This window comes from Rhipicephalus microplus, chromosome X (genome assembly GCF_043290135.1).
Source record: "Rhipicephalus microplus isolate Deutch F79 chromosome X, USDA_Rmic, whole genome shotgun sequence".
In the NCBI taxonomy this organism is placed as follows: domain Eukaryota; kingdom Metazoa; phylum Arthropoda; class Arachnida; order Ixodida; family Ixodidae; genus Rhipicephalus; species Rhipicephalus microplus.
In genome coordinates, this window is record NC_134710.1 from 428262784 (window position 1) to 428275572 (window position 12789).

General features: G+C 42.7%; 1 protein-coding gene across 1 annotated transcript in view; it reads right to left on the bottom strand.

The window, feature by feature from the left end:
• The window catches only part of LOC142776552 (O-acyltransferase like protein-like), a 123464-nt gene that overhangs the window by 96703 nt on the left and 13972 nt on the right, over nucleotides 1-12789 (bottom strand). The window contains exons 3-4 of the mRNA XM_075880418.1: nucleotides 188-299; nucleotides 6-120 (exon numbers count right to left, since the gene is read on the bottom strand). Coding sequence (XP_075736533.1) covers nucleotides 6-120; nucleotides 188-299 — 227 coding nt within the window. The remainder of the gene's footprint in view (nucleotides 1-5; nucleotides 121-187; nucleotides 300-12789) is intronic.

Below are 12789 nucleotides of genomic sequence, written 5' to 3' on the forward strand. Positions count from 1 at the left end.
CTCACAGCGCTGCGAAAAAGAATGGAGTCCAGTCTATGGCTTCCACTTGCTCGCGGGTCTTGCATTCGCTGACTTGAACTGATACGGTAACATTGGTGAAGCTTTTTACAATGGGCACGACTGAAAGAATGGAGTTTTTGACATATAAAAATACATAAACGAAATTGTACACATGTTTTTTTCTTACTGAAATTGAAGATTGACTGTATGTCCTTTTGAGAGCAGGAGGACGGCACGCACATTCCAAAGAATCCTGGGAAGTCTTCTACGACGTTCTCAATTTCTCCCAACAGGTAGCGCTGTGAAGTAGATTGTAGAGAGAAATGAAGCCTAATGAAGAAAAGAGAATCTGGTTGGCCTAAGCTGGTATATGTTCTGATTTGCTACGCCCGCTAAGGAGAAAAAAATTACTGAAATGATGATAAATGACGGTCATTGTGGCTATAGTAGTTGACGTGGCTTCAACGCCCTCCACCCCTGCACTAATTTATGGCATTTTGCGCTCACATAAAGACGAGCCCACAAAATGTAATGTCAGACGCCCTCCTCAAAAATAATTCTGTCTGAGCCTTTGATGACACTGGTGAGGAGGACGGGAAGAAGGGCTAAGGCGATCAGTAATGAAATGAAGTAGAGGAACACCAACGCTCTGGTTATCAGTTATTGCACAGTTCACAATAAAAAAAAGTTTTCCAGATATACAAGGTTTCGGGGAAGGAGGGAGTACCATTGCCTAAAAGCTGCCCAAAAAACAGGCAGACTAGGCCGATGCGCCGTTACACAGCATCCATGATAGTTGTATATATATAAAAACGAAAGCATTGTATTGAAGCCGGAAATAAATAACACAAATGCAGTGAACAAGGTAAAACTACTATAAAGAATAGTGAAAACAAGTAGTATTCAAAAAGACATAAAGATATGCAAAGGTTACAGAAAATTATACACTACTGGAACTGATAAATAGACACTGGAAACGATAGTGGGATAAATAAGAAAGTTGTGCCATCATCAAATTTTTACAAAACTCATTCGAAGTTTCTTCGGTGAATAACACTTGACACCTTAATATTTATGTAAACTATGTGGCTGGTTGTGCAGTATCAATTGTAGTCCGTATATGTTACAAAACTCTGAAACATACCACACGTCTCTATTTCTCGTATTGGCGGAAGTGACTCTAGGTGTCAATAGTATACATAAGAAAATTTTTGAAAGCAGCATTTGAAAAAATACTGCAACATGCAAAAAGTGTCGAAATAAGTTCTATTAGAACAAGTGTATGCTTTATAATTGTTGGCCATGCTGTCTACAAAAGAAAGAGAGAAGAACAAGAGGCAAAGGAAAAGCAGGGATGTTAACCAGTCTGGAACGACTGGTATGCTACCCTACACGGTGTATAGGGATGAGGGAGCTTGAAAGACGGAAAAAGGGAGAGAAAGGAGAGCACGCACACGCGTTGCGCTCACAAATGCTGATGACTTGGACCATGTTGACACGCACTAACTGACGAAAGTCTTAAAAGACGCGGTTTTAGACCACTGGCGTTTCACTGAATCATGGATGCTTCCTGGACTTCTCAGAAATTATGGCGATCGTTAGCCGTATTTCTACTCGAGCAATTCAAGTACTGGGCTTAATGCGTCCAGTACTTTGAGAGGGCTTCGAGCAGACGTCCCTATGTGCAAGAAGACCGCTGGGACGGCATCCTTGAGAAAACCAAGCATAGTTATGACTTTGCCATCTTTCTTATGTGTGTCATCAGCAGTAGGTGAAGACCCTTGAGTGTGCGTGGTCTTCTGACGTTCTATGGTTAATGGACGACTTGCAACTATAGGCAGTTCCTCTGTAGAGATATTCCTCTTCGCATTTTTCCTTGAATTTGTAGGTCCTGTTGTATCTTGATTTAATAATGCAGCAGTAGAGGTGGCGCTGTCGTTTGGAGCTTGCGCAGTGTTTGACGTCGAACGATGGCACCGATGCCGCTGCTGTCGCCCGAATGTTTTGGCAGCACCCCTGTGGGTCGGATTGTCTCTGATTATTTGCTTAAGCACCACGAGCTTCTTAATTCGAGGGCAGTCTTTCGATGAGGCAGTGTGTGAGCCATTACAGTTACTGTATTTAAGAAATGTGGATTGACACGCATCTTCCTGATGAAGTTGTGCGCACCGGAGGCACCGTAGTGAGTTCGGGCACACACCTCTGACGGTGACACTGAAATGGCCTTTGCACAAAATGCCAAACAGGATCTCGAAAATATCCGTCTTTGACACGGGATAGTGTGCACTCGCCTTTGAACACCAGTTTCATACAGCGTGACTTCACAAGACGGTGTACCTGAGTGATCACAGTACCCTCAATTGTCGGTTTAATGAGGGTAGGCGAGTCACCGTCGGGAATCGCATTGTGCGCGTCGTATATCACACCGGCTGTGGATGAGTCATCAATCAGTATAAAGAGGTGCACTTTGATGCCACCTAGCTCAATCACTTGTTTGAGTGGTCCTAGTCCAGTCGCCTGGAATACATCTATGGCGAGTATAACTTTTTCGCGTATTTGCTCTGATGTTCTTGATTTCAATAGGCCTCACACGTTCCAAGAAACGCGGAGAGTGCTCACCTGTTCATTAGTAGCAGGTTTCCTGGGGACTCTTCTGACACGAAGATGATGATGTGTGGACAGCGTTCATGCCTTGACTTCATAGCGGCTGTACTGGCAGAAGTGGGCCACTTCTGCCAGTACTGGCAGAAGTGGCCCACTTCTGGAAGCACTTCTGGAACAGGAAGATTGCCAGGCTGCGCTGACAATCTTCCTGTTCACCGTCTTGCTCCGGGCAGGAATGAAATCATCGTCGGGTGAGTCGTCTTCTGAGGCGGCTGAGTACAGCTCTGTGTCCTCGCTGTTGCTGAGTGAGGTTCCTCTGTTCCTCGAGGTTGTCGGCCGAGAGGACTGCTGGCCAGGTGGTCCTCTGCAAGGCCCCAAGTCTATGGCCAGAAGACGTGAAACCAAGGCACCAGAAAAATCTGAAGGCTTCACTGAAAAACTAAGAGAGCACTGTGAGGAGCGCTTGAATACCTGAAGACTTCGTCCTCGTCCTCGTTGTCTAAAAGAAATCACATATGGTGAATGTGCCGTATTATATACTTTTGCGAAGAAAACAGTTTCGTAACTTTTGTCTTTCCAGTATTTGCCCACATGAAGCTACAATAACCTAAACTGCAAGAAAGGAATGTATAATAAATGTTAGGTTTTGCTTTTGGTAGAAGGTGGTACCTACACAACATCTCTACAAAACACCTGTGATAGCAGGCAATATATTCTTTGAAATATTTTCAACTTGTTTACGCAAAGGAAGGTAAAAAGAAACAGTAACGCCTGGAAATTTGTATTCTTGAACAATGTGAAGTTCTGTACCAGCAAATCTTGATTCTTTTTGCTAGTCGGAGATTTACTTTTACGCTCTTAGAAATCGACCATTCACACAGCTGAACGAGTTCAAATAATTTCTGCGAATCAAGACGAGAAACAAGACTTTGACATATCTATTTATATGTCGTTTTTTACGTACTAGCATTTCACGAAGCAGGAGCATGGCCGGAATTCTTTTCAGCGGAAGCGGGAAGGGGGTGTCAGTCGTATTTAATGTATGTTCTTGTGGGCGTTTGAGTGTGTGCATATATAAACAAGCAAAAATAGATATTTGGGAAGGGGGAGGTTTGAATCACCTCGACGCCTCTCCCCTTGGCAATTCTCCTGCCATGTATGGTTCTTCATTGTATGCTCCAGCCATCTTAGGTATTATACCTCTGCACTTATACACAGCTTCTAATTTTGAAAAAAAATATTAGGCGTTGTACCGTACGAAATGTAATGCAGCCAAAGCTTACGTGCTAGTGCGTAGTTGGTATTAAATGTAAATTGGGGTGTCACGAGTTCGTTTCAAACGTAATAATGGATTTTCGCAAAGCAAAGTCGCTTTGCGGGCATTTCATTTCATATGAAGCCACCCATTTGCGTGTTCGTTTCCTTCAAATTAGTAATCCATAGCTATTGACCTCTTCCACATTGAAAACAATTTGTAAAGGTTACGGAAGCAGGTCTAGTTGTTATCAAATCAATTAACAATAAAATTGAGGCAGACTTCACGCATTGTGAAATAATTTTCATGCGAAGCACTAACAAGGAGTTGCCTATTCTGAATTTGTCGCTATGAAAAAAGTGCTACGAGTGGTTGATTGCTATCTGTGTGTTAATATAGTGTAGTTGTTGGCATATCTTTGTCCTACCAGATGCGTAAAATGGCGCCGAAAGAGTACCTCAAGCTGAGACGTAACTTCTGCGCTCGCGTTACAGCACAGACGTAAGTTTCACCGAAACGAAGTGCACGCTTGGGTGCGCTCATGTATACACATCATAAACAGCGCCGATGGTCGTATTCCTGTGGGGAATAGCAGCGCTTCACATGACTTCATGAGTCATAGGAGTACTTATTGAAAGTTTGTTACATTGCCACAAGAATGGAAGCGAACACTGCAACTACAGGGCGTTACGCAAGCAACACCACCACTGCTGATTCTAGCAACCACCTTAGCGACTGATTATACGCAATGTATTCGTCTACTATATATCTTGAGCGTGGTATTGCGCGGCTTTGTGTCTTTGCAGCTCGTTTGTCAGCATTGGTAGATTACGTAAACATCGACAGTTATTGCAAGAGATATGTCTCTCTATGGTTTAGTTTACGCAAATTAGCCGTTGTTCTAGAATATTATGTCTGGTGTCGCACTGCTAAAAGGCGCGTAAACAACCTCAAGTTTCAAAAATTTCTATTAAGAGAAATATGTGCCCCTTTGCCTTGTGAACATGCTGTCGCAAGAATTTTGCACATAGGTGTTGTATATAAGAATCTGCAGGCGTTCGAACACCGGTTTCAGCTAGTTTTAAATTTTAGCGCCGCCTCACCACCCTTCTCCCTCACAGGCAGGGGAAGGCGTAGCCTGTCGTCGTGACTTGTTTAGACCTGTCGTCTAGCAGCGTGGTACGTCGAGTCACCAAGCGGAGACTTGGCGTCACTGCGAGTGAGAGGATGATTGGTCAGGCGTAGGAAAAGAACAGAGAAATTGTTTTTCGAACTGGAGGCTCTGCGCGGCACGCAGTGCTGCACTATTTAGTACACATTATCAGCGTGGTTCACTCAACAAATAGTCGAACTTTTTGGGGGGATGTAAAAAAAGTCGAGCCAGCTGACTAGCCCTTTAAGCCTGAAGGTTGATACGGGTGTGCGCTGTTAGCGTAAGCTCGAAAGAAGACCCCTCTGCTTAATGTCTGAGGTTTTGCGTTTCAAAGCCATGGTATGAATATGTGCAACACTACAGTGGGCGGCTCCGGAATCGCGACCACTTGGAGGTATTTAACGTGCACTCACATCGCACAACAGACTAGATTGTACCATTTCCCCTCTATCCTAATGCGAATAGAGTGGCCGAAATCGAACACGTGACTTTCTAGTCAGCAGCCGAGCTCGCCCCCCACTGCACTCCCGCGGACAGCAGCCGTGTGGTTCCCAGGCGGTCGAGATCAGCCCGTAGTCTTTCACTATGGCGTGACCTATAATCATATCGGTGGCTTGGGACCAAAAAAACTGCACATATTGTTAATAATTTAAATATTGCGACACCTATTTTCGCTGTTCTTCAGTTTCAACTGTGGTACACACCCATATACACGTGACGGGGAGAAAGGGTTTCATGACGTACATGACTGGCACGTAACGTATTGCATATGATCTGTGAATGGTGTTTGCCACACACTGATGTATGCTTAGGCAATCTTTGCTTTACGTTACATCAAGAAGGCCGCCACGAGAGAAAAGACAGGTATGCGGCTAGACAGAAAGATAGCCAAAGACGTTCAGGAGCTCTTTGTTCGCTAAAAATGCTTCGTACTTAAATAAATTGCATCAAGTCATGAAGAATGACTTACACTGGAGATGTCATTTTAGCTAAAGGAGACTTGCCTTGCTTTACGGTCATAACAACAGTCAGCAAGAAAAAAAGTATTGATCGCCGGGAGAGCTGGTAATCCATGACTATACGAAATGCTGCACGAAGTAAACCGGAACAATTGAGACAGACGTACAAGCGCCGATTAGGGATCGAAAAAATATTGAAGAAAACACATGTATAAAGAACAAGATAAAGAAACCAGGGGAAGAGTGATTTTCCAAGGAAGCAGGAAAGTGTCGAAGTTAGTGTCTTAGCTGAAACCAGTGAAAAATTCTGTGAGACTGGGACACTTGGTACAATTATGCTTGGCAGAGGAACCATAATAAACAAAATTATTATTAAACAAAATAATTAGATATTACCATATTAAACGAAATAAACAGCGTGAACTTGGATGTACTGTATTGCCAGAGCAGAATTCTTCATAAGGTCGTGATATCCACTAGTCTCTGTTTAGTATTTACACAACCCTGTAGAGGTCCAAGAAGCACCAGGAAACATCAGTGATCATGCTGACACTAAGATGCGCTTTTTTTCCTGTTCTACTATTCTCCGCGTGTTTTTTTTGTTTTTTTTTTGCACTTCCTTGCTATAAGTTCTTGAGGCGGCAACCGCTCCAGAAATGAGCATTACTGGAACCCTAGTGTTCAAGCGTTTTGGGGTGCTAACCGCACACATGACACTATCAACCGTATACGTGTTGTAGCAAGTTTGGTCTCACATGGCATTTAAGGAAGAAAAAAAATGGCCTGACTTTAGGCTTTTGAAATCCCGAAAAACACACAACTTTTCGTGAAGTACGTCGGGCCTGCATTGGAATGTGCCGTTTCGAGGTAAAGTGGACAAAACACGACGTGTTTCGGATACCAGCAGGCAGTTAAACAGTGTTTACCATTCAGTTCCATGGCTACTGCTAACACTTAAAACTTTAAATTAACGTAAATACGCCATGAATGCACTGGGGGATGACCGCCACTGTAGCTCAGTTGGTTCGAACGCATTCTTTGAGGGCCTTCCAGTGACAAGTTATCCTTTCGTTCACCTTACTTCCTTCACATATACATCATTATTATTTGGAATATGATCTGCTATACTTTCTTTGACTTACTTGTCTGTTTTAATTGCACCACAGTAGCAACTTAGCCTAAAGACCCCGCTTTTGTGAATTCCGTGATGAGAAACATCAGTGGCCGTATTCACAAAGCTTTCTCTTGGCTACGCATTTTCTTAGCGAAGAATTCTTCAATCTTGACGGAATACAATAGCACGAGTACTAATTTAATCTACTCGACACTTTAGAGGGCGAGGAGGACACACAAAAGCCGATTAAACAACTAGGAAAAATTTGGTGTGCCAATGATGGCAAGGTAGCATGCAAAGCGTCTATAGCATCGGGAGTATACGATAATAGCCAATGATTTGCTGCATCTCAGCTTCCAGTTCCACGGGCGTCTGCTACAGCGCTTTGACGATGCCACGTTGTAATAAACGTCTGGGTGTGCTGTGCAAAGCCAGGCACTCGCGTTTCCCCAATGTATGTAGCTAAAAACAAAATTTCTCGATGGCACTAAGAAATAATCCATGCACTATCTCGCCAAGTACAAGTGAACAACACTCCAGGTGCACCACGTCAATGAAACCATTGATGCATGTAATGTTGGAAAATGTGCCCCAAATGTCTTTCCCTGTTTAACGAGACAAGTTTCTTAACATTTCACTGAAGCTGCGCTGCTCCTTAAATAATCTGGCGTAATCAAGCACAGTGTAGTGGTGCCCATGAGGGTGTTTTGTTCCTAGGTGTAGAATGTTGCCTTTCCTAATGTAATCTTATTACATTACACACGAGCGGCTTTTTGCGTGCAGAAGAATTTCGCAGAAATATAGAACAGCAGTACTAAAGTGAACATGTGAGCGGAATTTCGAAGGTTTTATGTACCACAGCACTTTGATAAAGCCGGAATGCGAAAACGTGCATACGCTTACGCTTAGTTATGTGTCTACGTAAAACAAGGGAGACTCGTCAGGAGGGGTTTCAGTGCTAATGCTTTTCACAAAGCACGGTGCAGCTATTTCGTCTAGTGGAGTTTGCATGAGAAAACACAAAGCAAGGGACGTCTATACGAGACTTGAAGTGAAGACACGCTACCGCATGCCCGAAAAGGGCAAAAAAAAAGAAATAGAGAGAAAGACTCTCGTTTCGTCTCCTTGAAAGCCTGAAATCGAAGCGATACACTTTAATGTCAATTTTTTGGCTCAGCAGACGTCGGTAAAAGCTTCCGCAAAGTAGCGTCGGATGCTTGGAGAACATCAAAAAACGGAGTACGTTTTCTATGGGAGCGACACCCACACAGAAAGTGAGATGGAGTGTGACCGTCTTTATGTGTGAGTATCAATGGTAATTAAGAAAGTTGTTACTTGATGAACGAAACTTTACCTCAATAGTGATAATAGAAATGAACTTAGTGTTCATTTAGTGAAAGTGACACTAGTGACCGTGAATTCGGGACAGTGGAGTAGCGTTGTCATAGGCCCATATACTTTAATTTTTTTATTATATTTTGCAAAATATGGAAAGGAGGCTACGTTAGAGCCGGCTGTCCAAACTTGATGGCAGTAGTGTACTAGATAACTAGTCTACAGTTATACAGGCAAACTTGGTGGTTTCTACCTTCTAGTAATCTTGGGTGAACGCATTCTATTTTTTTTCAATTTTGACCAAGTATAACAAGACGTTTTCATTTCGCGTCATTCGAGGGATCGACGTTATATTAACAATAGGGTAAACGCTGCAGTGGCAAGCTCTTACTTAGCTCAAGCACTGGAGCAGTGTACAAGCGGTTACAGCATTGAGCTACAATAGAGGAGGTACTAGGTTCGATTTGCAGTGTCACCGAGCACTATTTTTTTGTTTGCCTGGCCCGAGAATATACATTGCGGCGGGTACTTATTTCTTGAGAAGGTGGCTTGTGCGCTCTCTTCTTTCACTCCCCTTTTGACCGAAAAGCCCTGTGCCGTGCTTCTTTATAAATTACAGAATGAAGGGTTCATATTTCCCCCTTCATTCTCTGTTTTCGTAAAAGTGCCCAATGCCGAAATGGTATCATACTTTTTACATGTCTGGTTATTCCACTAGCGGTCAGTCATCACGATGTTTTGGAGAAAATTTTGACACGCAGTAAGCTAAATGCTTGCAGCCAAGTTGATTGCCTTTGGTGGGACACGTTTTCGTTCGAACTTGGTGGGAATCATTACATGCAGCAAGGCAAAAAAGCATGGACCGATAAAGAAGGCACAAACGAAGCGATTAGTTTGCGTCTTCTCTCTCGCTACCTGTTTGGTTCGGCGCTTCAGTGTAAAGCCGCTGTCAATGGTTAAGAACAACAATTGCAGCCAATCGTGTTCTGTTGAGAAGGTTCCTGATTATCCCAAGTGGTACAGAACAATGGCAAATCGATTTGTGCGAAAGAGAGATATTCTGCTTCTGATTACTACAATAAAATTTTAAACCGAAGTTTACTTTTTATTAAGAACAGTTCCAGAACATTACAGGTGTGTGAACTAAATTTGTGCATTCAGCTTGACTAGGTTTGTGCCCTTGTTAGTAATTGCCAGCAGGTATTACAATATGCATAAATACGACATATAGATAATACCACGGGTGTTAGCTCGTTTGTTCTCACTCAAATTGATATGTTCAAATCGACATATTCGACCAACGCAATGTGTGCAAGCAATGCCATGTAGAAGAGCTATGCTATAAACTAATCATTGCTGGTTGGTTCCATTTTACCTAATTTCTCGCTAATTACTGTACGTTACTGAATGGAAAAAAACTCCTTAGAATGCACATATTTTGTGTAAGGTTACACTTATTTTCATGTAGTCAAGAACAAATTGAAAAATATAATGGCGCAGAAGAAAAAAAAACGAGAAAGAAATTCTGCCATATCATTACCAAAGTTACATTCAAAGATAAACGGCTTCTCATTTAACACACACACACACACACACACACACACTGATGTGTAGATATCAGGATGAACGGCTATAAAATAACACTTCTAATACACTCACTTTGAATATATCAGCCTTACAGAGAGTAACAAGAAATCCCTCAGCACCACTATGTCTGACCTCGGCGTTTCTCGAGCCATCTTGCAAAAGCTAGATGCGTGGTTTCTGCTGCTGCCCAGTGACAAGCAGTTTTTAGAAGAAACACTAAAATAAAGCTCCTGGCAATGTCATGCTAAAACAATGGCCGTGGTGCACATGTTGGTGCTTGTCTGCAATATTCCTTTGTTTATTTTGCTTAGCTTGGCTCATTCACAACAAATTAACAAGCCATGTTAGGACACCTGGAGTGAAAGACAACACAGTGCAAGGAAATTCTTGAAAATACATGAATAGTACAATTCTAAGCTACTAAGGTCCTCAGTAAAAACAGTGCTTCTATGGAAAGTTGTTGAATCTATTTGTTCCCCAAAAACAATCCTCAAAAAGGCTTCAAAGTTTGCAGATCAGCACAGTTCTTCCAGCTGTCTGTTTGTCGGCCAGAAAAGAATGCAGTTCACTGGTGGGCAAGGACTGTACACTAAGTATATGAGGTGATCGTGAACTTTCTTACAGCGCAACACCAGAAAAAATACAGGACAGGGAAGGAGTAGAACAGAAAGAAAAGACGGCGCTGTTTCACACATCGTTTTGTTTGTCCCACGTACTCCCTGCCACACGATAATGGAGTTAAATACACAGCTTTCTTTACGCATGCGATGTACTTGTTTTTATGATTCACGGCGCATCTCCCTTTGGCCTGTTTGTTCCTCAGTGCATTATCAACCATCGGGCAAATGCGACCTACCTTATGTTTGGCGGAAAAAAAGAACGTCGACACCATACCTTGAGCCTACACTTTTCAACCTATGCGCCAATTTGTGTACATAAGGAAAAACTGCTCTTTTTCTTTTTCCATCAGAATTTTCTTGAGCTCCTCTGCGTTTCACGAGCTTAACGCTCCGAACCATAGACTCACACACAGACGAAATCACCTTGTCGGGATACCCAGCATCTACTAAGCGTTTTACCTGGTTATTAAAAGCAGTATTCGACACGTGCACACAGGATTTCCTGAGCGACGCATTTAAAATTGTCTTTGCAATCGCTCTCTTCACAATCTTATAGAATGGCCAGACTTGTAGTTTAAGATAGGCTTGACTGATCTTGGCTCATATTTCCAACACAAATGATCTTTACCAAAAGTTAGCTTTAGGTCAAGAAACTGTAGCTCGTAATCCTTACTGACTTCGTGGGTGAAGGTGAGGCCTATACCATGCTGACTGAACAATTTAAGAATGTGGTCAATGTCCTTATGGTGAATGTCATTGTGGGAAAAAATTACAAAATCATCGACGTAACGAAAAACAGCACTGCAGCACTTACTAAGGTGACCTTCCAGCTGCCTGTCAATGTAGCCTAAAATAATGTCACTAATAATAGGGGCCACGCTGGACCCTATGCAGACACCAGACTTTTGTACATAAAGATCCCCCCGCCACGACACAAAGGTACTTTCAAGGTAAAATGACAAAAGTTCAAGAAATGATTCTAAAGAAATACCGCAACCATCGATGAAAGATTGTTCATCGTTGTTAAACACAATGCAGGCTTTTACGCATTTCATAACCTGGCAATGCGGAAGGGAATAATATAAATTTTCCACGTCAACACTGAAGGCACTACGTAGGCTCATCGAGTTATTTTTGAGGTACTCGCACACAGAATTCGAATTTGGTATGCGGAAAGGGTCAACAATATTCAGGCAAGCTAGGTTCTTTTGCAGAAAACGTGAAATATCTAACTGCCAGCTACCTTTTTCCGAGACTATGGCCCGGAAAGGCATGTCTTCCTTGTGCGATTTCACCGTAAAGAAAACTTCTAACTCCAGGTTTTTCGCCCTCTTTACGCTGGCTGCCAAACGTTGCAGATTCATTCCTTCTAACAAGGAAAGCGCTCGGTGTTTTACTTCTGTGGTCTTAACACTGACACGCCTGAAATTTTTCTTAACTGCGGCCTCGCTCTTCTGTGAATACGCTTCAGAATTCATAATGGCAAAGTATCCCTCTTTGTCGGCTACTAGTACATGCAGTTTGTTTTCACAAAGAAAATCAACTAGCGGCCTTAGTGAGTCCGTGCCCCCTCGTCGTCATAGTCTGGCCATTCTAAGATTGTGAAGAGAGCGATTGCAAAGACAATTTTAAATGCGTCGCTCAGGAAATCCTGTGTGCACGTGTCGAATACTGCTTTTAATAACCAGGTAAAACGCTTAGTAGATGCTGGGTATCCCGACAAGGTGATTTCGTCTGTGTGTGAGTCTATGGTTCGGAGCGTTAAGCTCGTGAAACGCAGAGGAGCTCAAGAAAATTCTGATGGAAAAAGAAAAAGAGCAGTTTTTCCTTATGTACACAAATTGGCGCATGGGTTGAAAAATGTAGGCTCAAGGTATGGTGTCGACGTTCTTTTTTCCGCCAAACATAAGGTAGGTCGCATTTGCCCGATGGTTGATAATGCACTGAGGAACAAACAGGCCAAAGAAAGATGCGCCGTGAATCATAAAAACAAGTACATCTCATGCGTAAAGAAAGCTGTGTATTTAACTCCATTATCGTGTGGCAGGGAGTACGTGGGACAAACAAAACGATGTGTGAAGCAGCGCCGTCTTTTCTTTCTGTTCTACTCCTTCGCTGTCCTGTATTTTTTCTGGTGTTGCGCTGTAAGAAAGTTCACGATG